This window comes from Pieris brassicae, chromosome 7, assembly GCF_905147105.1.
Source record: "Pieris brassicae chromosome 7, ilPieBrab1.1, whole genome shotgun sequence".
In the NCBI taxonomy this organism is placed as follows: domain Eukaryota; kingdom Metazoa; phylum Arthropoda; class Insecta; order Lepidoptera; family Pieridae; genus Pieris; species Pieris brassicae.
This window is the reverse complement of record NC_059671.1, coordinates 11,736,213-11,760,950: the sequence shown is the minus strand read 5'-3', so window position 1 is coordinate 11,760,950 and position 24,738 is coordinate 11,736,213. Positions and strand designations below refer to the sequence as shown.

General features: G+C 33.9%; 3 protein-coding genes across 3 annotated transcripts; 1 reads left to right on the top strand and 2 right to left on the bottom strand.

Annotated features, from left to right (window-relative positions):
• Window positions 1-1,416: 1,416 nt before the first annotated feature.
• On the top strand, window positions 1,417-4,380 carry LOC123711856 (carboxypeptidase B-like). Its single transcript, XM_045664697.1, has 4 exons — window positions 1,417-1,546; window positions 2,073-2,139; window positions 3,213-3,524; window positions 3,869-4,380. The coding sequence occupies exons 1-4, from the start codon at window positions 1,485-1,487 to the stop codon at window positions 3,959-3,961; spliced, it is 534 nt and encodes a 177-aa protein (XP_045520653.1). The 5' UTR covers window positions 1,417-1,484; the 3' UTR covers window positions 3,962-4,380.
• A 6,433-nt stretch (window positions 4,381-10,813) lies between these two features.
• On the bottom strand, window positions 10,814-16,375 carry LOC123711944 (carboxypeptidase B-like). The gene is made up of 5 exons (XM_045664817.1): window positions 16,234-16,375; window positions 15,510-15,722; window positions 14,531-14,609; window positions 13,243-13,548; window positions 10,814-11,647 (listed from the first exon to the last, which is right to left on the bottom strand). Exons 1-5 carry the CDS (start codon window positions 16,299-16,301, stop codon window positions 11,108-11,110), a joined length of 1,206 nt encoding a protein of 401 aa, XP_045520773.1. The 5' UTR covers window positions 16,302-16,375; the 3' UTR covers window positions 10,814-11,107.
• Window positions 16,376-17,673: 1,298 nt separating this feature from the next.
• LOC123711831 (carboxypeptidase B-like) lies at window positions 17,674-24,416 on the bottom strand. Its single transcript, XM_045664658.1, has 6 exons — window positions 24,314-24,416; window positions 23,241-23,450; window positions 20,790-20,895; window positions 19,605-19,727; window positions 18,782-18,970; window positions 17,674-18,318 (listed from the first exon to the last, which is right to left on the bottom strand). The coding sequence occupies exons 1-6, from the start codon at window positions 24,379-24,381 to the stop codon at window positions 17,737-17,739; spliced, it is 1,278 nt and encodes a 425-aa protein (XP_045520614.1). The 5' UTR covers window positions 24,382-24,416; the 3' UTR covers window positions 17,674-17,736.
• Between the last annotated feature and the right edge of the window lie 322 nt (window positions 24,417-24,738).

Here is a 24,738-nt window from a genome sequence, read left to right as displayed (position 1 = left end):
CACCACAAAGACAAAATGGTTGCGAGAATGTATACAATATTTAAATATCAAATAAAAGTAATCAGTATTATTATCATATCTTTCGATCCATGTTATAATTCCAACACATCAGCTCATCTACCATATCGTATTATCTAATCACACGATCACCATATATATACATAAAATAAATTGTGTGCGTGTACTAGTGTACACACGTAAGAAGTGAAACTTCTTTATGACCTTATTTTTCGAAAAATTATCTACTATGCAACTTTACAGAAATTGGTTAAATAAAGTTAAATGAGATAAAGTTTAACAAAAGGCTTTTATTATCATAGACATGAATACAAATAACACAATTATTTCATTTTAGCTTATTACTACTAAGATTATTACAGAATTTCATTAATTGTAATATAATTATTACTATCACTGTTATCGTTATTATGTTTTTGTTCTTAATGGCTCCGAAACTCTTCGAATCAACCGTGGTAGGGACAAGAAAAAGATGGCGCGTGACCGAAAAATGTGACGGTAATTTTTTTAGACATAGATAAAGAAGTTTCACTTCAATTATTTGGTGTCAATTGATTAAAGTCGTACATAATTTAATATTGAATATTACTTGGAAAGAAATATATTTTTAAAGAGAAACTACTTTAGGCGCATGAGTGTAAAATTCTTACGTATGTGCAGCGTTTTTATTGTAAGAAAAGGGAGAGAGCGATTGAGACCAGTTGAGAGAGAGTGAGAAAGGGAGAACGAGAAAAAATACAGACTATTGGTTGATGTATCCGTTTAGTAGTTATATATTAGAACTTTAGATGGCAATTCTGTTGAATAATGTCTTGTGCAGTAAACACAGAATTTTATTGATTTATATTAGCATAAACAGGAATACAGTGTGAATATAGATAGATATACAAATACAGTAGAACCCGTTTAAGACGATCACGCTTAATAAGATTTCTCGCATAATACGATTTCTCCCATACTACGCCACTGTACGCCAGTTTCTGCAAATTGAGACATATTTTCATACATTTCTTAACGCTTAATACGATTCGTCATCCCGTTTAATACGCCCTGAATCTTTGGTAGTTGATTGTTGCCTAGCAGTAATAATGAAGCTGTCAATGTCATCTATGACCAGGGTTAGCCTAGTGGTTTAAGCGTGCGCCTTTCGACCCATTCTTGGGTTTTAATGGCAGCTGTGCATCAATATGTGTGTAGGAGAACATCGTAAGAAAACCGGCATGATATAGACACTTGCCTGTTAAGCAATATCAATGATTACGAAATCTAAAGCCCAGACCTAAAAGGTTTTAGCAACGCTATATTATTATTTTAAATAAAGTATAGTGTGTCAAATCCAATGTAATGTAGAAGCAGAATTTTATCAATATTTATAGTTACAACATGATAGCGTTAAAACTATAAAAGGCTTAAATTTATTGTCTTATATTTGCATTTGTCTGCAGTTTAACTTTAAATGTATAATCATGAGGGCGGTAATAGTTTTGTGTCTCTTTAGTGTGATCTTTGCGAAAGAAGAAGAAATTGGGTATGTGTTATCCAGATTCATTCGTAAATTATATGTTATCATTATAATAACGAAAAAGTACAGACACGAATAAAGTATTAGAATGATTAAATACATTTCAATCATTCAATTATGTTTTATAAATTACTTGCAATATGGGGCTTGTAACTTACAAGCTAGAAGTAAGTTTTTCTAGCGTAATTCCAGAGCCTAATGTCGCTCCAGTAAATGCATTTATATAATTAGTGACATCGCGGATTAATCAATATGGAACCTAACAATATATATGAATACCTTTAATCAAAGACAAAAGCCACCAAATAGAGGCAAAAGGGACTCGTAAAAGGCCGGCAACGCACTCGTGAGCCCTCTGGCATTGAGAGTGTCCATGGGCGGCGGTATCAATTAACATCAGGTGAGCCTCCTGCCTGTTTGCTCCCTGTTCTTTAAAAAAAAATACTGGGTTCGATTCCCAAAAGAAAAATATTTAAAGCCACGTTAATTTTACAAAATTTTAATCATGTTTAATCAATATAATTTATTCCAGACTATGGACTAATTCAAATAAAATTAACAGCCGTTTATCCTATGATGTATATCACACAACGGAAGAGGTAAATATATGCTGCAATAACTACGCCAGGATTCTGTAACTCGCAATACCTAGGTAACACTGAAAATGTTTAGAAAATAAAAAAACAGCTAAATGTACAAAGTTGCCAATACTTTTATTGTTTTTCGTAGTAATCTCCGTTCCTCTCTACACATTGTCGCATTCGATGAACCACTGATGATGATGGAACCACTGAGAAAAGCAGTGGGCTTATTCTTCCTTAGGGGTCTCTTCTATGGCATTTTCGTACGCTTTCACCGCATCTCCAGGGCTCGTAAAGCGAATACCTCGAATTTTATCTTTAGTTCTTGGGAATAAATGAAGGTTGCAGGGCCCCACGTCAAGACTGTATGGTGGATGCCTCATTATCTGGACACCTGCGATAGTCAAATATTCACCAGTCCATGCGAAGGTGTTCCTGGTGGTCGGTTTAAGTATCATCCATCCGGTACAGAGCTTCCTGACGCCTAAATGTTCGTGTAATATTTTTTGAACTTGACTCATACCAATGCTTAGGCTTGCCCGTATCTGCTGATAGGTCATATCATGCGGATGATCATTGAGATCTACGTCGACTTAAACTCGTTAAACAAATTGTAAATAATGGCACGAGATGGGTCTTCATTACGAAATGCTAATCGCAGCCTATCATAGCTTTGTTGTTGAGTAAGCCCACGACGAAAGTCCTAATAAATCATTGACCGACAATTTTCTCGCGTTATATTTTGACGTATAACAAGAGTTTTAGATTTGCCGCCAATTCTCAAAAATCAAAAATCTTCTAAAAAATATATTTTAATATAATAAAGTTTACAAGAGCGATTCTACTGTGAAATAAACTTCCTTGAAAATAAAATATTGTTTCCATTATTGTAAAAATAAACGATTCGTACGGTAAATACATCTTGAGTACCAAATGGACATGGTTGGAACTAAAAATCGACGTTGTTTGATAGGTAAAGTTGAACACTGACTTGCCTACATATACAATCAAGTCAGCGCTGGACCCAAGATCTATAGAATTGTAATATAATGTTTCATAGAACAGCCTCTACACAAGTCATTGAATTTCAGATTGACAACTATTTGAAAGAAATAGCTGAAACTTACCCAAATGTCGCGAAACTGGAAACTCCCTCAAACTCATTCAACGGTCGTCCGATTAATTTACTCAAAGTATCCACAACAAATTTTGAAGACAAATCAAAACCTATAATTTTGATTGACGGAGGTATGCATGGAAGGGAATGGCTGACTATACCTCCAGTAACATACGCAATTCACAAACTCGTCGAAAATGTTACGGAGCCTGATTTGCTTGATAAGTTTGACTGGATCTTTTTGCCAATTGCAAATCCTGACAGTTATAACTTTTCTATTGTTTCGGTGAGTAATTTTTCTAATTACATTAAATAAAATTTGGTAGTTCTGACTACTCTCACTAGGTTCAAGCAAAGAAGACATCTATCTAAGACACATTATTTCTGTTATAAGTTTTTAGATAGAAACTGAATTATTGACTTCCAATTTTGTTCCCTTTGGAGTAGAGACTCTTGGGCCGTAGGGTTCAAGTGCACACACACTATAAATTCTCTAAAAAATATTAACATGGCCAAACAATGTTTGCCGGGTCAGCTAGTATTATATATACATTGGATTTCAGTACAGACACAAATAGTTATACTGTGTATTGCGTCACAACACGCATGAAAGATTTTGTTATTATTTAGGGGTCAAATCTGATCACACCTGAAGAAGAAACAGTTTCCCAGAATCCCCCTTCACTATTCCCTATAAGAGACGAGGTTCCTATCAGACTCTGATGATTCTAATGTAATTTTTCATCTGCAACGTGTTCAGCCATTACGCACAGGCAGCGATGAAGACGTCTTGATTATACAACCTTAGCTGGTTAAATAACATTTTTCAATCACTGCGACAGCGAAGATGATGAACTTCTCATCAACGATCTAGCGGACTTACTACAAGCATACGTTTTTAACACGCTAGAGTATAGTTTCGTCATCTATTGTTCTTATGATCTCTTATTTTATTCATTAATTAAGAGCTGAGGTTACTTTGAACTACTTACGCTAGTAATAATTAATTAAGAGTCCACCGAAAAGAAATCTCTTCTGTGGACATAAAATAATATATTTTTTTTAAACAAGAGGGTTTATTTTTTAAGTCGTTTTAATGTGAAGAATAATACAACCAGATTGATTGATTCTAATACATACATCATTTTTTAGTTTATTTTTATTTAGCCAAAATACACATTTTCTATGGACAGTTAATAATTAAAATATCTAGTTATCAGTACAAATTAAGGCTTTGATCTCTGATACTATTTTTGCCATGATTATTTTATCTTTTTTCTTAATAAATGCTGATTTTTTTTCATACTGGATTTGTTTATGACCCATATACCTTTACAACCAAATAACAATCCACAAATCCTGTCATATACTTGTTATATATACATAGAACTCAAAGCTGTTTGGATGTATATAAGTTATCACGAGGCAAGTATGATTAACGGTATTATCACACAATTTTATATTACAATTTTTTATATTTTTTTTCTATAAAGGACGTAAAACCCATAATAATATTTCTTGGAATGATTCCTTTATATCTCCTTCGCTTTTCAGAGTGTCGTGTGGCGGAAGACACGTTCGACTGATAATCATCCTTTGAGTGTAGTATGTCTTGGTGCAGATATGGACCGAAATTTCGAGTTCGCTTGGAGGCCCATTGGCCCCGAGGGTACACCTTGCACTCCGCTTTACCCAGGCAACAGACCATTCTCAGAAATTGAAACGAGAAACCTCAGAGACATCATCCAAGAAAACCTTAACAGACTGCGGATGTATATCTCGTTTGACAGCTTTGGTTCCAAAGTCCTCTATCCTTGGGGACATGAACCAACCTTGTCAACCCAAGCTCTTGGTCTACATACTGTTGGGGTCGCTATGGCAGAAGCAATGAATAAATATGCTGAAGACAATGACCATCCATTTCCTCTTGGTTACTCAGTTGGAAGTGAAGCTATCATGAGAGGGTATTCTGTAGGAGGAATGTCCACTGACTATGCCCATTCTGTAGGAGTGTTTCTAACATTTAAGATTGAAGTACACGGCTTCTTCGGTGGATACTTTCAAGCGCCCAGGTATATCATCCCAACAGTTCTTGAGAACTGGGAGGGTATAGTTGCAGGAGCTCGCCGGGCATTCACATTGTTTTAGTTCCTTGAAAATAAAATTAATATTGACGTTATTATCTTTATCGTAATCATTTAAAAAATACCTATTAAAACTAACGGGTGGTAATCATCATGGTCAACCGGAATGTAATCAACGATTGTTATTGAAGTTCATTTATGAATACATATAATACAGTTGTGGTAAAAATTAAAATTAAACAAACTGTGCAAAAATTATTTACAAATTTTTATTCAATGAGTAGCTAATGTTACTCATTGACTGAAGTGTAATGTTGCCTGCACTTATGATACACTTTTGGTATCATTTTTAACTATTCGAACTTATAAATATACGATACGCTTCGACAGTTTTTGGCACAAATAACAAGACTCAGAAATGGATACCCTTTTAAAACCAAACTTTCACTTGACAACGCGCTTTGCGAGTAGTCATTAATTACGGTATAAATGGCTACGGTAGAACTTATCCAACGTATCTCAACCTTATATATTCCAATTGCGAGTCCTCAAACACATTATCTCGAGAAATGTCCTCGACTCATATAATAATGAAGAAAGAGGAATTTTTAAACACTGCAAAACACTCCCCTAAATAATAACAGAAAAGGTTAATAAATGCCTTCTAGTCGAGCACTTTTTTCGAGATGACATAAAAAAAGGAGTGGAGTATGACGTATAGACTCGTGCGGTAACAAGTTCGGCTCTGTTCATCGAGAGCAAACAACGTATATGGCGAGAGAACGTTCAGGTATTTGCTACCGCGGCTAATAAATGATCTTCCCAGGCAAATATTAGATAGCCTAACGCTAACCAATGTAAGCAGTAAATTTAAAAAACTACTTTTATATGCATTTGTTGCGCTCCAAGACAAGACTGCTATGGTTACATTAATACAAACTACAGCAGTTTTCTAATGTAACATATTGTCATTATATATACATATATTATTTTGGAAAATAAAGAAGAGAAATATATATATATATATACGCTTACTGCAAATCGATAATTGAAGTTTACTGGTAATTTGTCTTGTAACGAAGTCTCAACAAGGGGTTCTTTTTAACATTAGATGGTTAGCTTATAATCAACTCTATATTAGACGTCAAGGTAAACATGTTATATATCTCGTCTAGCCTTAAAATTTATATAATTATAAACCTTTTGCGTAGGTAAGGCAGTTCTTGACGCGCACCACCACTATGTGGCACCAGCTGCTAGAGTATTTCCGAACCAATTTGACTTAGGGTCCTTCAAGAAAAGAGCGTACCAATTCTTTAAAGGCCGGCAACTTGCGAGCCTTCTGGCAATGTGAGTGTTCATGGGAGTTTGTATCACTTAACATCAGGTGATCCTCCTGCCCGTTTCCCTCCTATTACATTGGATACTAACCATTTGTTTATCATAGAGAATGATAAAAACTATATAATAGATTTTGAAGTCACAAATATGTGTTATAGGTTGTATATAATTTATTTCAAATCTTTTAAACCTGCTCAACATATACCAAATAATAAAATATTGCTTTTCATACGTAAGAAAAATACTTGATTCTCAAAAGCACGAAACCAAACGTAACGCACCTTTCGTTGTCTCATCCTGTTGAAACATAAACCACGTATTATCATATACCATATAGTAGAGCTATAGGTTCTGTTACAAATGAAAATGCATGTTTTTTAAACGAAGAATGCCTGTTTGACATTTAATATAATTCATTTTATACCTTCATATTAATTATAGTCAGAGAAAAGATAAAAAAAATATTCAATTCAAAATGGCCACCTTTCGCTTTTATACGGGCTAGATACAAGACAACTAGTACTCTAAGTCGGCAGCTGTGTTGATCAGTAGAGCGTAATTTGCTATTGGCTTATGCGGCGCAGGCTTCCAACTTGCCTGATTTATCCGACGTCTTCAATCGTCGTTTGTTGAGTGCACTAAGAAGATTGTTAATTTATTTATTGAGTTTATTGTACATATTTTAAAATAAAGGAATGTTTATAGAAGTGTGGTGGAAACACATACTGGACACAGTTTTTCGGTACACCAGGACATCGAACAAATTTAAATAATTATCTTATATACTAAGGCCAATAACATAAACATCAAAAATATATATTTCATGAGAATTAATAAGAATATGACCCTAATGATAACTAATGTTGATGAAAGCGCAAATACTTTTGAACGTAAATTCATTTAAATCCAGTAGAAATACTTTAAAAATAATATTGTTTTATGAACTATGCTCTGTGGTTTCTTGTGCGTTCAATAACGTCATGTTACAAGTTTTCTGAAACCTTTAGATGTTAGTGCGTAATATCAAACATACCTCTTCAATCGTTCTTAATAAATGTTTCTTAACAAAAGTACATCCACTGTCCTTATAGTACGCCAATGCGATAACGTCGAAATATAATAAAATATATAATATTAAACACATCATATACACAATATCGCTACTGAAAACTCACTCTGCGAACGTATAAAGATGTCGATAGTGTCGGAGACAGCATTCAGTAAGCGCAACTTCTTTGTTAACGGGGATCTGCACCAGACTGGTTCTAGCCCTTGGTATCGCAAACAACCTTGGCCTTCGCCGTCGCACATACGCTAGGCACTAAGAAGCCGAGTTCTTGGAGAACATTAGGGTTAGTCACCACCCTCTATATTTATCACTCAGTAAACTAATAGATAATTCCAAACAGCCGCAGTTGTATTCACATCGAAAGTTAAAAACAGTAACATTATTGATTCGCTGCGAGAATACTAATCGAGGAAAGAATTTTCAATGAATTTGGAATTACCACTGCACACAGAAACAATAGCTAATGTTTTTCTTTGCGTCCCATCTCCTAATTGAATTTCGTGCTGTGCTTCGAGAAAATTTAAATACGATAATGTACTTCAAAAATTTCTAAAACTTAATACCAAATACGTAATCGCCAACAACAAATTATTAAAATATATGCATTTTGAATTGGGCTGTCATTGAACAACAATTTTAGTTTTTAAGAGTAGATAAACACTGAGGTCCAATATATCATAAAAGGCACAGGACTGTTTCCAGGTCTTAATTCATTATTATCGTAATATACCTTGTAAAAAATTCAATTTATACTGCTCCCAGTAAGCTTTCAGAAAATATAACTAACATAGATATTTCAACCACAAATCTGATAGCAAGAGTTCTGAAATATTGTGTACGCTCGTTGTAATTTAATACATTTGAATTAATGACATTACCTTAGAAAATTTAAGTTTTTCTTATAAATCTTTAGTCTAAATATGACCTGACAAGACCCTAAGATGTGATATTATTTAAATATAACATTAACGGATATAAACGGAAAATTACATTATTTACATAAGGTTGTAGTGATCAGCGAATATATAGAATAAGAATAAAAACGATTGTTATATGTAGGTTGAATCCAGTTTTAATATACTACACTGCTTATATAAATAATAATAATAAAAGCCCATTTATTTACCAATCATGGCAAAAAAATAAGCAGCTAAGATTTTTTTTACATTTGAAACATAGTTATCTACAAAGTATAATTAAAAAGAAAATCAAAACAAATTTAAAAAGTTTGTTCCCTATGGCAGTGTACTTTTATTTTTTAGGTTATAAAGATAATACAAAAAAATATATTAAATACCGTAAAATCTCATAACAATCCCATTAGGTTCACCGAACAAAGGTGATATTATAAGCGATTTTACAATACCTGATTCTTTCAATAACCACAGAAGCTTACAAGATTGATAGTCCAATATTGAATTTTATTCTGACCTTTGTCGGTGAATCTCATTTTGATGCGATCTCTTTAAACCAATGTTTGGATTATTTGAATTCACGGTTTGATACATTTCTTTTCTTAATTTATTTTATTGAAGCATGATTTGTGATGAATATTTAGAAAAGTATTAAAACCATATTAGACAGTCTTCGAATGACTGATAACAGATAAACAGGTCAATGTTCATTTTTGTGAGGAGTACTGCAGTCATCTCTGGTCGGTGCTACGAAAATCAACTTGGATGCTATTGAGGTCTAAACGAATTTTAGAGTTTTACCTCCTCGTTCTATACAATTTGTATCTTCGTTTCTAGTAAAAATAGCAAAGCAGTGGAACTCCTTGATTCAATCTTTATTCTTATTCTTATTATTATTATGACTCATAATATGTTCATATAGCGGCGGCTAAATAGGCATCTTATTCATTCATAGGCTGCATTTCACTTAATATCTGGAGGGATCGTGGCTAAACGTCTGTCAGTACTGTATAAAAAAGTTATCTCCAGAAATCTAAAGATAATTCCTGTCTTTCATTTCAATTGGATGAACTTGAAACTTGGACTGCTGCCTAAGTTGGAATTTTCTATCTTGTAATGACTTTTAGTTTCCGAGTAAATATGTGGACCAACATATGAACATACAAAATATCTATTGAATCTCACGTGGGAGTCTAAATAGTTCATAATACCCAAACATTCACTTTCACATCAAAGTAAGGTAATTTGTTTATTGCACTTGATATTAAAGACCACCCAAGAGGATTTTTAATATTAAATAAATAATTAATGAAACAGTTTAATAATCATGGTTCTTACATGCGAAGCTGAAGTATTACGTTCGAATCCCGTCCGGGCATCAATAGATTTTTATTTCTATCTGCACCGTTAATATTCATTCTACAACAGCACGTCTTGGAACCTAAAAATCTACAAAATTACGTCAGGCATAGAAGACCGATTGCATTCTTAAAAGACAGCGAATTAATTACATAATTTATTATTTGAAATGTGATACGCTTTACAATGACATATTATCACGGAATCGTTATGATTAATAAATATTTTAAATGAAATAGATTTTTTACTAGGGTTTTGCAGAAGTCTGCCCTAAGGCTTAATTAAACTTGGGATTTCTGTGGTTTGACCCTTCTATATAAAAGTAACCACTTCAACTTTGACAGTTTAGTTCAGAAAGTTTAAAGCTGAATATCACAGCTAAAGTCTTTAAAAGTCAGTTTAATTTCTTTGAATTCTCTAATCGCCCCGATACTTGACTTACTTATCTGGGAGCCTTATCTTTACACATAATTAATTATGATGAATATTTATTGGGGAAATCATTATAATGATTATAATAAAAGCAACTACAAATTTGACATATTAATAGTAATGATAAAAATAATTAAGAATAAATAACAAGAAAATTAAAACAGATTTAAAAAGTTTGGGCCCTGTAGCAGCGTACGTTTAATGCTGGCAGCATTTACTCGATGTATTGCGATACTTATTCGTTAAGTAAGAAAAGCACGATATCTGCGGTCACTGGTGCTATCTACCAGGCGCCAACTTAAATCTTTAATTAGCGCGGGTGCACTTGAACTACAAAGGAAACAAAATCAAAGTTTGAGAAATATACACATTTATTAGTTCAAGCATAGTTCAAAATATAGAAAGTCGTAAAATACACATTTTTTCATAACAATAATATCATCGTAAAGGTGGGCATATGACAAACACAATCAATCAAGTACATTAAATTCAACACATATAACATACACATCGCATACAGAAGTGTACATTGATATCTCATTCACAGATATTACGTCCATGGTTCATAAGTTCGTTCACGAATAATTTTTCACGTTAGTATGGACCACAGTTTAGTCGTGGTACAAATATACATAACGAATACCAGGAAATAGAGAAACGTCATAATTTTTTATTCTAAAAAGCTTTCAGCTGCAACTGCTATACCTCTCCACACCTTATCTACAACGGTTTTTACATCATCTACGTGTACATCTTGATCTTGTACATCTATATTAAACGCATATAACACACCATTTAACGTTAGATAATCTGTACTAGTTCCAGATGCACGATCACCAAACGCCAAAGAGCCAATGTCTAGATTGTAGTCACCACCCATGGCATCCACCATTTTTGTACCCAGAAGATAGTGCTGGCGAAACATGCCACTTGCCGCGCGTTCATACTGCCATGGGTAGGCAATGAAACCGCCTGTATTTTGCAAGGAAATATATAGTTGTAAACGTCCACTGTACTCCATGTGTAGTGATCTGATAAATCTGGTTTCCGGTTCCGAAAATGCCTCAGTACCAGCGTATAAATGGCTGCACGGGCTTGTGCTTGAGTCGGATATTTGCCAGTCAATGTCGAAATTCCGATTGATGTTCACGCCGGGACAGATGGTGCCAAGATTGCTGCGCACGCTTCGATTTTTCGCCCAAAGACGTAGCTGTAATTTTAGTTGATCAATAAACTAATCATGAAAGAAAATAAAATAATTCATTCCCTAAAAATATTTTCTTATTACTATCAAATTATTATATTAACTATTATTTTATTATTTAAGAGCAGTGATGGCCTCATCCCTGAGATTGTGATCAGTGTGACAGATCCCCGGCTGTGCACCAATGGACATTCTGTCTATGGACACATGTAATAATCGCTGAAACGGCGAAGGTATGCCTTTGACCCAAGGTTGTAACGCCACTTTATATTAATTAGTTTAAAACTAGTTTTAGTGGCGATAGTGATCGTAATGCCTCAAATTTCATTATGTTCATTAATATTTTTTCTTAGAAGGTGAGTTGCCTATGGCTGATATTCATACTCCATGTTGTTTTGTAGTAAGAAAGTTTTATGGCACACCAAAATCCGTATTCAATGTTGAGAATATATATTATTATATAAGAAAACTTTAAACCCCGAAAGAGAGAAAATAATTCAAAATCTATTTAAACATAAAAATATAAATCTCTTAGGCCGATTCCTGGAAGAATCCTTCATTGAGCAAACGTGTAATTTATTTTCTTTTACGTAGAATTAATCTGAAAATGCCTTTGTTGAAGAGCCTGCCGTTGAGAGGAAACTTTGCATAATCTTCACTAGTTCAAGAGAGATCTGTTCATGAAATTTTAATCTAAAGTTTAGCGTCTTTATAAATATTTCAGCTAAGTGATATGAAATGTATTCAAATAAATATTATGTATAAATGTTCTAACTTAAATACATATTTATTAACACTGCATGCAAATGGAAATTCTTAGAGATTAAATTCTTGATCTCTCTGCTCTACGTCTAAACTTATTGGGTTTGACATTCGAGTCAAGTTCGCGCGTATTCTTTGTGATTTCACTAGATTGAAACTTATTACTGTTTTTATCAAATATCCGATTTTTAAACGATTAGCATCCTATTTAAAAATTAAATAAAATAAATCAATGGCATTACAACCTTTTTTAGGTCTGAGCCTCACATTTCTGTATCTGTTTCATGATCATTGTTTAATCGAATAGGCAAGTAGATGATCAGCCTTCTGTGCCTGACGCACGCCGTCAACTTTTTGGGTCTAATGCAAGCCGGTTTCCTCACGATGTTTTCCTTCACCGTTCGAGCTAATGTTAAATGCGCACATAGAAAGAAAATCCATTGGTGCACAGCCGGGAATTGAAGCTACGACCTCAGTGATGTGAGTCACTAGGCCACGCTGAAGCCACTAGGCCAACACTGCTCAATTTAAAAATTACTTATATCTGTTACGTGGCCCGTCGTTGTATACTACAGTACAATAAAAATTATTTATTTTCTGGCGTATTTTAATTTAAATTTTAATGACGGAAACATTCATAACGTATGCATCAAACAGAAATAAAAAATTGTTAGGATCATTTTATTAGCTAGGTAATTCTTAATTTTAATACCTTGAATTAACTATTATGTATTTTGATTTAATTGTTTGTACTAAAATTAAATAGTAGTTTTTATTATCTAATGTATATTTTTTGTATTTTCAAAATTTATTTGAATAAAACACCATATGGTACCTACATTAGTGTGTGTATATTCGTAACCATCTGGATTCACCACTGGAATAATGATCCAGTCAAAACCATCCAGGAACCGTCTTTGTTGAATCACTTTGTCTACAACATTTAGCGCAGCAGGCACAGTTATCCACTCACGTGGATTTATTCCAGCTTCTATGATAACCACTGGATTGTTTCGAGTTGGATTGCCTATTTTGAAATAGACGAGAGGTCTACCTTCGTCAGTTGTCCCATTTTCTACTAGTTTAACATCTATATCAGTCGAGTTTTCGTATGAGCGTTCAATTGCTTTCATGTAGTCTATGATCTGGAAATAACAGAAATTAATTAAATTAATAATTTTAGCCTGGTGGTTAAGCTAGCCAATTTTTAGATATATTTGTAGATGACGTTTCATGCTCAGAAGACTGAAATCATCATAAAGAAAATGCATATGATAGATGCAGGAATCCGTCAGACTAGCTTGCATACTCTAGGTTATTAAACAAATATCGGGTAGAAGTATTCGAAACTTATAAGTTACTGCTTCAATTTCGTTCCATGAAATTATACTGATGTAGCATGTAGCAATGTATTACATAACTAATAGATCAATATAAACAGTACTTATCCGGAGATATATTTGGCAGTAGGTTGATGAATTTAAAAAAAAAGCATTGAAAGTGTCTATCTATAGCTAATGTTGATGTACTCTTTAGTTTTTTGCAAAATGTATGTTTATCATAATTGTTATATATTTTAGATAAGCTTGTAACATATACTCTAGATATAGCGTTATGTGGGGAACTTAAATAATTAATACGTGTGCAGTTTTTACTTTCTGTTTTTCATGTATCCCAGTATCAGTTTAATTTATTTTTTGTTCCTGTTAAGTTTCTTCTTTATAACTATATAAAGGAAGATATCGCTCGAAAGCGACAAGGCCGCCAGTTGCCCTCCTTTTCATTTAATTGTGTTCAAATTTTATATTGTAATGTAATGAAGTGTTAATAATAAAATAAATAAGACGGAATATAAGAATTTGTCGTTTTCGTATTTTACATTTTTTTTATAGAACAGAGGGCAAACGACCAGGAGGCTCACTTAATGCTAAGAGATAATATAGACACACTCTCAATGCCATAGGGCGCGCTTGCGTTGCCGGCCCTTTAATTTTTAAAAATTTTATTGATATTTCCTCTTTGCTTTTTCAACTAGAAAACCCTATATTAATAAAGTGAATTGTTTTTTGTTTTTATCTTATAAAACATAAAATATTATATTTCGCCTTTATTAAATTAAATATTAACCTTATCATATCTATAGTATCCGTCAAAGTCGAACGATGTATTGGCATTTCTGAACTCTTCTTCTGTTTCCGATAAGTACCTGTAATTGTCAATGTACCATTTAAAATTATATATTTAGAAACTAATGTATTTTTATTGATAAACATAAATTAGTTTAGATATGGTTTGCAATGCTCTTTAACTACGTTGCTAAAGAACTTTCCGAACCTTTTTCGACATCGAACATTTTTTGAACTTCATAGTCCGGCCACAATCCCACCTGATTTATCTTAAGTAAAACGTCTGTCCAGGAGATGCCTATTTAGCAGCCACTTGAATAAACGTATGTAGAGAAGATTAAAGGGTGCAAGGCGTTTCTTTCCTTCACTGTTTTCAAAAGGATCCATATCGTCTGGTGCAACACTTGAGAACGACAATAACGTGTAGTTTGAAAGGGAATAAGGGAGTGTGAACTACCTGACTCCTAACTGACAAGGAGCAATCTCCGCAGAGCTATAGAAGACTGAAAGGCAGAAGACTAATAGAAAGGTAATAGTCAAGACTTAAGTGTTGAGATTCAATCTTCCATTATAACTAACTTTGCTCGCCTCTCCACCCAAGATGACACTAGCAGCACCGGACCAGAGGTGACTGCAGTACTCCACACACCAACAGGCTTATATTAGTTAATTTATTTTTATATAATAGGTTAAGAATTCGTACGCTCTTTTGTTGAAGGACCATAAGTCAAATTGGCACGGAAATTTCTGTAGGCTGGTTTCACATAGTGGTGGTGCGTTCCAAAAACTGCACTAATTAACGCTCAGTTGTGGAACATTTTTTAAATAGGATGGATTATGTAAAAAATACACTATACCTTCTGATCTCGAAATGATAGATATAAACAATACAAAGTGTTACTTAAGTAATAATTCTACTTACTACTTACTATTGTGAAATATATAATAAACATAATTTTATTAACGATATAGATACTCACTCAAAAACGTCGTTAATGGCAATCTGCTTCTCTACTCCTAGTTCCTTTAATTTGTCTTCAAACCACGTTCTATGTGACGACGGGACCATAGCCTTGCCCACAACTCCATATTTCTGAGATGGCTTCTTCCAAAAGTCTATTCCATCACTCTTTAGTAGGTGAAGGTTTTTCTGCTGTTCTGCTGTCTTTAAGTGTATGTTATATACTTGATATCTAAAATAAATAACAACAGAAGTTAAAATCATGTATTTACGAGCTATTCAATAGAAGTATATTTAGGCAAAAAATAGTCTTCCCATACTCCCGTAAATCAGTCGTTAACTAATCATAATTTGTAGACATCTCAATCAGGTCATAGATAACGGAGTGTTAATATACCATTCGAGATAATTTAAATCACTAATCTGTGTATTTTTTACAGACCAGATGCAAACAGGCAGGAGGCTCACCTGATGTTAAGTGATATCGCCACACATGGACACTGACAATGCCGGAGGGCTCGTGAGTGCGTTGCCGGCCTTTTAAGAATTGCTTCCCTCTATTATTTTCTAATCTTGATAAAATTCTTTAGATAACTCAATAGTTATTTATTCTAAATTAAGTATAGAGGACGATCAGGGAACTTCCGACCACCACAGATGAATGCCTGCAAGTGGAAGGCGTAGAGCTACATTGCCGTCCTGCCAGATGTAGGTTTCTTTTAAGAAAATTAATTCTCACTCACCCCTTATACTCTTCATGTTTTCCAGAAACACATAACACAATACACAATACTAAAATAATATACAACATTTTTGTTTCTTGTCTACTGATACATAGTATATATTATTGTTCTTTCACTGTTAAACATTTATCATATAATCATAATCCCGTGATAATATATTTTAATAATCTTTAAATTGTCAAAATTATAAGTTTTTCAGGTGCTAGTCATAAATTTCACGATCGAAGCATTATCAATAATATTTATCAGTATATACTAGCAAAGTGGTTTATGTTTCAACAATAAATATTTTCTTGTAATTTAAAATGTATATTTTGTCCGTTTGTTTGCAACAAGTACAATTTAGTTACAAAGTTAAGATTATTATTTAAAAATTACAAAAGACTCCTCCAACGTCATTTTGTTCCCTTAGACACTCTTGGGCCGTGGGGTTTAAGTGCATAGCTAATTAAATATTTAAGTTGGTGCCTAGTAGATAGTACCGTTTGCTTTCCTCGCTTAACGAAAATGTACCAGCATACACCGTTGGCGTTATTTAAAGTTAAGCAATATAAGTTGAGTGTCATGAAGCTATAAAGAATTTATAAAATCTGATCTATTTGTTATATAATAAAATCAGCATTTTAACACATGATATAGATACAGGCAAACATCTTGAACAAATGTCCTTGCCTGCGCAGAAGCAATTTTTACGTATTACTGAGAGGGGGTGGGGGGAGACTAACGTGTCGATCGCGTGATTGGTAATTAATATTTTGGTCTAAGATCCGGTTGCAGGATTAGTAATATGCAGGATAGGAAACCAAATTGTTTATTCATAATTAGGAGAACGTATATCTACCAAATTGCAATTTTTTTAGAGTACCTATTTATTTACTCTGTTACTCCCCGGTTCTTGAGAACACTAACATTCAACGCATGCGAAATGGCTTAATAGCATCGCACAGACGGCATTCGCTATCCTCGTCTGACAAATGATATTATGCGGTAACTCTCTTTCACTCTACCTTAAATACTTATCATCTTTAACAGCAGGTAACCCTTATTTGGGGCCAGATTTAACTAGGCACTCAAATACGATAATTAATAGAAAAAAATAGCTTTCCTGTTTACACGGCATCCGTGATTTTATAAAATCTTCATGTAAATTGGCGTGATGTAGACGATATTCTATATAACAAGTGAACGAAATGTTTTCCCAAAAATCAATTAAAAATATTAGCGGCCAAATTTTGATAGGCAACTTGGTAGATATACATTCTCCGAATTATAAATATACATAAAAAAATGTTTTTTAGCAAATAAGTGCACTAATCCTGCAGACGGATCTCGTAATATTTGTGTCCCGCGCTGTGACGATGCGCAAACTGTCCCCCACTACCTTGTTTAATACTCAAGAAGTTCGCCGGTATCTGTACCGGAGAAATAAAAGTCATCAAAATCATCATATTTCATTGATATAATTTAATAAATTTGATAAGGAAATCCCTAATTACAATACGATTAGTTTCTGAGCACGAATCTAGCTCCAGTTTTAATACCCTCCCAAGTTTCGATTCCAGCTTGTTCAATAAACTCAGGGTCCACGAGGAAGCCTAGAACGTGAAAGCCTATTCTGGAAGCTGGAAGCTCAAAGGTGTAAGATAGAGGAATGCCAATAGACTGGGCGTAGTCGTTGGTGGTACCCGAACTCTTGTACATAATCATAGCTGAATTTCCCACTCTATATTCTCTGTTATGGGCAACTTTAACCGCATCAATAGCTTGCGCCATATTCACACCGGCAAGATGAAGAGTCAAGGCATTTGGTGGTAATTCTTCTGAGCCGTAACCGTAGAGGATCATGCTGCCATAACTGTGAAGGTCTATGAACAGCTGGGTTCGGTTGCTGTATTGGTCAAAGACGGTTTTGACAGCTTGGGTTTCTGGTTCGGAGAATGCGCTTCTACCGTGGAAGACTTCGGTGCAGACGAGGTCGCTGGACCACCGACCCCAATTGTAGTCAAAGTTCCTATTTAGATCTACGCCGGTACAAATGTCGAGGGGAATGTAGCCGGTGGCTCGGTTCTTACGCCAGAACCTTTCCTAAAAGTAAATCAAAGAATATATAATTTTTCTTATTGCTTTTTAACTCTATGGAACGGAATGGATGGAAAATACAAATCCAGTAATAATTTATTATTATTGCTTTTATTATATTATAAATTCCAACTTTTGATTTTGGTATAACACTAAATCCACTTCTGGCAAATTACACACCACAATACAAGACAAAACGTAAATATATCAATTGGAATATGTTGTTGTGGTCTTATTTATTTAATCACAGATACCATGGCCTATTAATCCTAAACCCCACTCGAATGTTATTATTTATTACGAGATAATGTATACCTTAAATGAGCGTTCTCTTTTTAAATTTGATTTAGAGTTACTTGTTTTTAGTAATATTTACAGATGACTACAACTATTTCAGATCATACTCAAGAAGGAGCTGCGAACCAAAATCAAAACCAATTTAATAATAACTAAATAATCTGTAACATACTTCTCCATGAGAAGCAACATATCCATCAGGATTGGCAACTGGCAGTATTATCCAATCAATTTGGTTCACCAGATCGCCATCAGTTATATCAGTAACAAGTTTCTGGATGGCGTAAAGACTGGCTGGCAGAGTCACCCATTCACGGGCGTGTAGTAACGATTGGATGAATACTACTGGCTTCTTGATATCCTGGAATTATAAAACTATTTAATAATCGATTTTAAAAGAAATCTTCAACTAAAAAACATTAGTTACATTAGCTTTATAAAGATAATAATTTGAAAGAAAACACTTTTTTACCGGATTGAAGCTATGTATTATTATAAACTTATAATTATTTTACATAATTTTACAATTTTTTCCGACGTTTCGCTTGCTTTAAAGCGTTCGTGATCACTGTGACCGAGCTTTAATCCGGTAAATAAGTGTTTTCTTTCAATGTGTTCAAGCTATGTTAACAAAAGACGATAATAATTTATTTGGCAAAATTATTTTTATTTATTATTTTCTTTTTATGTGCATAATTACTAATAACTGTTACTAATATGTTTGCATATGCACGAACTGTGAAGGAAAACATCGTGAGGAAACCGGCTTGCCTTAGACACAAAAATCTGTCGACGGCGTGTATCAGTTACAGAAGACTGGTCACCTGCTTGCCTATTAGCTTGACAAATAATCATGAAAGATACAGAAATCTCACTCCTAAAACGGTTGCGGAGCCGCTGATAAGTACGATAATTATGAAAATCATTGTTGTCAGACATCGAAGATTAAACGATGATATTATTATGTCTCTAAGAAAGTACGTGGTTTGCCTCACCTGGAAGTTGGTAGTCGAGATCTTAAGGTACCGGATGGGTCGATTTTCGAAGCTTTGCCCCGCTGTTACTAAAGTGACGAGTGTTGGAAATCTCACTGTCAATGCTTGAAGGTACTCTTCGACCTATAAGGAGAATATAGTTTTGGAACAAAATTTAGTTTTAATTGACGGAAATAATATATCTTTAAATCAATAGTATTCATTGCTTTACAGCACTCATCAGCAACTACCGATAATTTACCGGTAATTCGAATAAGTATGATTTTAATTTATATTTATTTTTAGTAAAAATGTAAAAGATGAAAAATAGTCCCTGGACACAATAGCAAGGGAAAATAAAATAAAAATCTACTATACCAAGTTTATTGTCAATAAGAAAAAAATACAGACACATCACAAATACAAGATATTTAAAAAATATATAAAAGTTAGTGTCTTTAAATTTTATAAAGAAAATATTTTTTTCTAAAACTATGACTAACACAACTTAAAATACAAATAAAACAATAATAGGCACGATAATGTGAACAGCAATTTATAGTACATACATAAAAAGACAAAACAATTACTATGACGATTTTGAAAGGCTCTTAGATAGGCACAAGTAGGGGAGCACGTCTATGTAAACACGTAAACACGTTTGTATTCTCAAATTTATTCTCATTCAGTGTAAAAATAGACATGAATCATTATTCATCACAATTTTATGCACAATCTGCAACAAAGCTTCCATTCCAGACATATTAATGAACGTCCGGAAATTGGACTCAACATTTATATAAATAAGTACAATGTGATTCAATTGATATTGGGCTCGACTAATTGTAACATCAAAGCTACTATAATGGGCTTTAGACTTTTTAATATTTAATTATAAATTTGATATTGGCCCCTGGTAGATGATACTGGTGATCCCAGAGCTGGTGCTGTACTTGAACGAATTAGTATCGAACGAATTGATTTGTTTTTAATTAAACATATATTTTAAAACTGGCTCCATATTTTTGTTTGTGTTACTGCCACAGACTGCTGCAAACTACAATTCCAGTGAGGTAAGACCAGCAACCATTCATGTGCGTATTTTTATCCAAATCGCAGAGTAAATAATGCAGGGTAACTGTATAATATTCAATAAACATAATTATTAAAAATAACGAAATTCTTCTATTTCACTTTTCACCTTACCTCTTCTAAAGTATGAATCTTATCAAAGGTCAAGCTTCCACTGTCTGGTGCAGACCTGCTGTTCACAGCGAATTTGCTAAGCTTTTCGTGTTCAGCGTCCAAATACCTTAAAAACATCAAAATAATATATTGTTTATTACTGAAAATGTTTTTTTTATTTAGACAAGACACAATTTGTCACTATTTTAAAATATCTATAACCGACACTTAAAAGGCCGGCAACGCACTCGCCAGCCCTCTGGCATTGAGAGTGTCCATGGGCGGCGCTATCACTTAACATCAGGTGAACCTCCTGCGCGTTTGCCCCCTGTTCTATAAAAAACTATAAAATTAACTTAAAAGAAACATAAACCCAACGCTTGGCACGATTTGTAGTAAATACGTGTCAGTTAATATGGTGAAAGCTGTCAATCTGATTACCAAACTCCTCCTATGAGATCTACTTGCTACAAATCCAGGGCAGCTCGATCACTCAGATATTTCGCTAGACGGATGATCTAGGTATCTTTGAATATACAAAAAACCAAATTCGAACTCCTCATCAGTTTTTGTAAGTCGGTAAAAATCATAGTCTGTGGGAGACTATTTATCTGTTTGTGATTATAACCAAAAAATACTGTTTGAATTTCACCAGTTTTCACTATTGAAGTACGAAATTTGGCCAACAAACGAGACACATGCAAAAAACTATTAAAAAACAAAACAAATCTGTATGAATCGCAAGGTCGAACCAAGATAAATTAATCGCTTCACTTCTTTGTACAAATTAAACGAACCTTTCGCTTAATTCACTTAAGACGGAGCAGTCTTGAATTTAAACTGTCCACAGATTGTTACAATCCGTTGGTGCGAACTAAAACTCCAATTTCAAAATATTAAATCTCAAGACTAAAGTATTTACATAATCCGTGTTAACACCTAAAAAAGGAAGAAACATATTTTTTGGACATCATTGACATTACAAGCAAAACCTCAAAGCAGTAATGAAGATCTCGAGGCGGAAATGGACATTAAAATAGTAGGTTTAGGTAAACCATAAAAGGTTTGTTTTATTATAATTATTAAAATTTACGTCTATTTCATATTAAAAAGGTTACACCATAAACGTTTAAATTAGTACATTGTTAGTATTCTGAACTTTTTAAAGTGATAAATACGCTTTATTTATTTTAAAAAGTATTGCAATAATAAGAATACACAAAAATAACAATAAAAACTACTTATAAACCCAACCAGTATGCTTTATACTTAATAAGTATTAGTATCTTAAAGTTATTATAATCAATAAATATGAGATTATAAAACCAGTGAGTCAGAAAGGTGGAATTGATACATATCTGGGGTAAATTTATTAGCTAACTGACACATTCTAGGCATAGCACGGTAAGAACCCAGGCCGGTTCTGCGAAAGAGATTGAAAAATATTTAATAGGAAAACGAAGAAGAAAATATGCTTATATATTTATTTTTACAAAACGTAAAAAATAAAGTTCAAGAAATCAAATCACGTTGTTGAATATTCCAACTGTTGTTATTAATCTGTGTGTTGATGTTAACTGAAGTATCATGAATAAAGTGAATTTCGTAACGAATTCAGGAGATAAAATGTACTCTCCTTCTTTACTTTTATGTCGCTTTGATGCTAGTTTTTGATCTACAATGACAATCATAAACGAGAAAAATTCAGTAAAAAAACACTTTATTAAGGCGACTGTCTGTTGTCAGGTATGGGTCTTAGAGTAAGATTTAGAAAGGGGCCTTAGAGAAAAACATGACTCCCTTAAAAATCCAATAAGATTTTGATATAGGGGTATATATTAGCGCTAGATCATGACTCTGAATACAATAATAATTAAGCCCGTTTATTTCCAGTCAGATTTCTAAATATATACATATCAGTATATATACAGTTAAGATTTGTTGACTTTTCTGTTTAGTGTGTTTTCTGGGGCATAAGAATTTTGGAAAGGCTAAGGAACACAGTAAAAAAAGTTGGGAACTATTGTAGACCCTATCCGCTACCCGAAATACTTTCCATGGTACCAATTTTTTTTTGAAAATACTAACCAAAGGAACAGACCATGTCAACCTAACGCCTTATTGAAAAAAAATCCACAAGCTTTTTAGGTCTGGGCCTCAGATTTCTGTATCTGTTTCATGATCATTTGTTAATCGAATAGGCAAGTAGGTGATCAGCATTCTGTGCCAGACACATGCCGTCGACTTTTTGGGTCTAAGGCAAGCCGGTTTCCTCACGATGTTTTTCCATCACCGTTCGAGCCAATGTTAAATGCGCACACGGGAATCGAACCTACGACCGATGAGAGTCGCAGGCTGATGCGAATAGGCCAACACTGCTCCTTATGCTTGAAAATTGCTACATCTTGTACCTACATATAGTGTCAAAATCTACCCGTGGATATTATAGAAATATGGGAATAGTATACTTACGGCTTAACATCCTCCACTTCTATAGAATACTTCAATCCATGGAACAGGAGTGTGGCTTCGACTAAGGCGCGTTGTTGTTTCGGGACAAGGACTATAGCTTCATAGCCCGGCGCTGCCCGCTGCCAGAAGTCCAAACTGTTTACAACCTCCAAATTGTGCAGTATCTGTGCTTGTTTATCAGTTTTCACTGATATACGATATACAGCATGTCTACAATAAAGAAATATGACTGTTAAACATCGAATTGTATCAACATATTAATGAGCGGTGCTGGAGGCGAATGCTAATACCCTGGTCTGCGAAGTGCACCAACACATCGATCCTGACACAACTCAGTATACGGACTCACCTGTCTGACATATGCTGTCAGCGAATTATATTTTAATATGCCCATGCAATGCCCAGAGGCGATGGGAACTAAGAGAAACTGATCGTATACGAATTTGGTAACACAGAAGGCAAAAGACCACGTGGCCGTTTACCAATTCGATGAACCGATCAAGTGAAGGCTCACCGTCATACACTGAGATACATATAAGAGAGGCGCTGGACGGAAAGCGGTGAAAACAGATAGTCCGCTGATGTTTCCTTGCTAACGACTGAAGAGAGAGAGAGATTAATGAGCAGCGGCAGTCACCTTTGGCACCTCAAACATCGTGAAGCCCTTACCTTACCTTCTACGGCATGTGTCAGGCCCATTAAGAAAATAAAATTATGAAAACAGAGAAACCAAGAGATATCTGCGGCCACCTATTGTTGTAGTACCACTGCTTTAATAAAGGAATTATTAGAATAATCAGCTTAGAGAGTGTGATGAATATTTTGTATTTTTAATAGTAGTTTCTTTCATGTACATAATGCCATGACGAATTCAACCGTATACTATATTAAAAAGTTAAGAAATACTTTCAGCTGTACTGATCTTTGAAAAGTAAATATTATATTTTATATTTAACGCTGGCAGCATTTTCTCGTTGAGCGAGAAAAGCACCAGCTTTCACGGGTATCTACCAGGCCATAGCATTAAATCTTTAATTAGCACCTGTGTACTACTAATAGAAGACTAAACTTACCCTTCATACAACTCATATTTAGCGAGAACAACACCAAAAACAATTAAGCAGATCGCGTAACGCAACATATTTGTTTTCTATCTGTTATTATATTAAATTAAATTTATATTTTTGTAAAATTTCTGATTATCTTAATCCGTTATAATTCACAGATAAATAAAACGTGATTGATATAAATATTATTCTAAAAAAATAGGGTTATCTGGGAAATCTTTGGATTAATTAGTTATTAGATACATGTGTACATGTGATTAGATAGTCTAAACCAGAATTCAATTGTTCATTTGCCTCTATAGTATTAACAGTGTGCATAAATGCGATTCAGTCATGTGCTTAATAGAAACATTGCAGGGCATGGTTGCCGTTAATTCTAAAACTATCAGGTACAAAATGTAAACACCTACACACTACTAACAATGAAACAG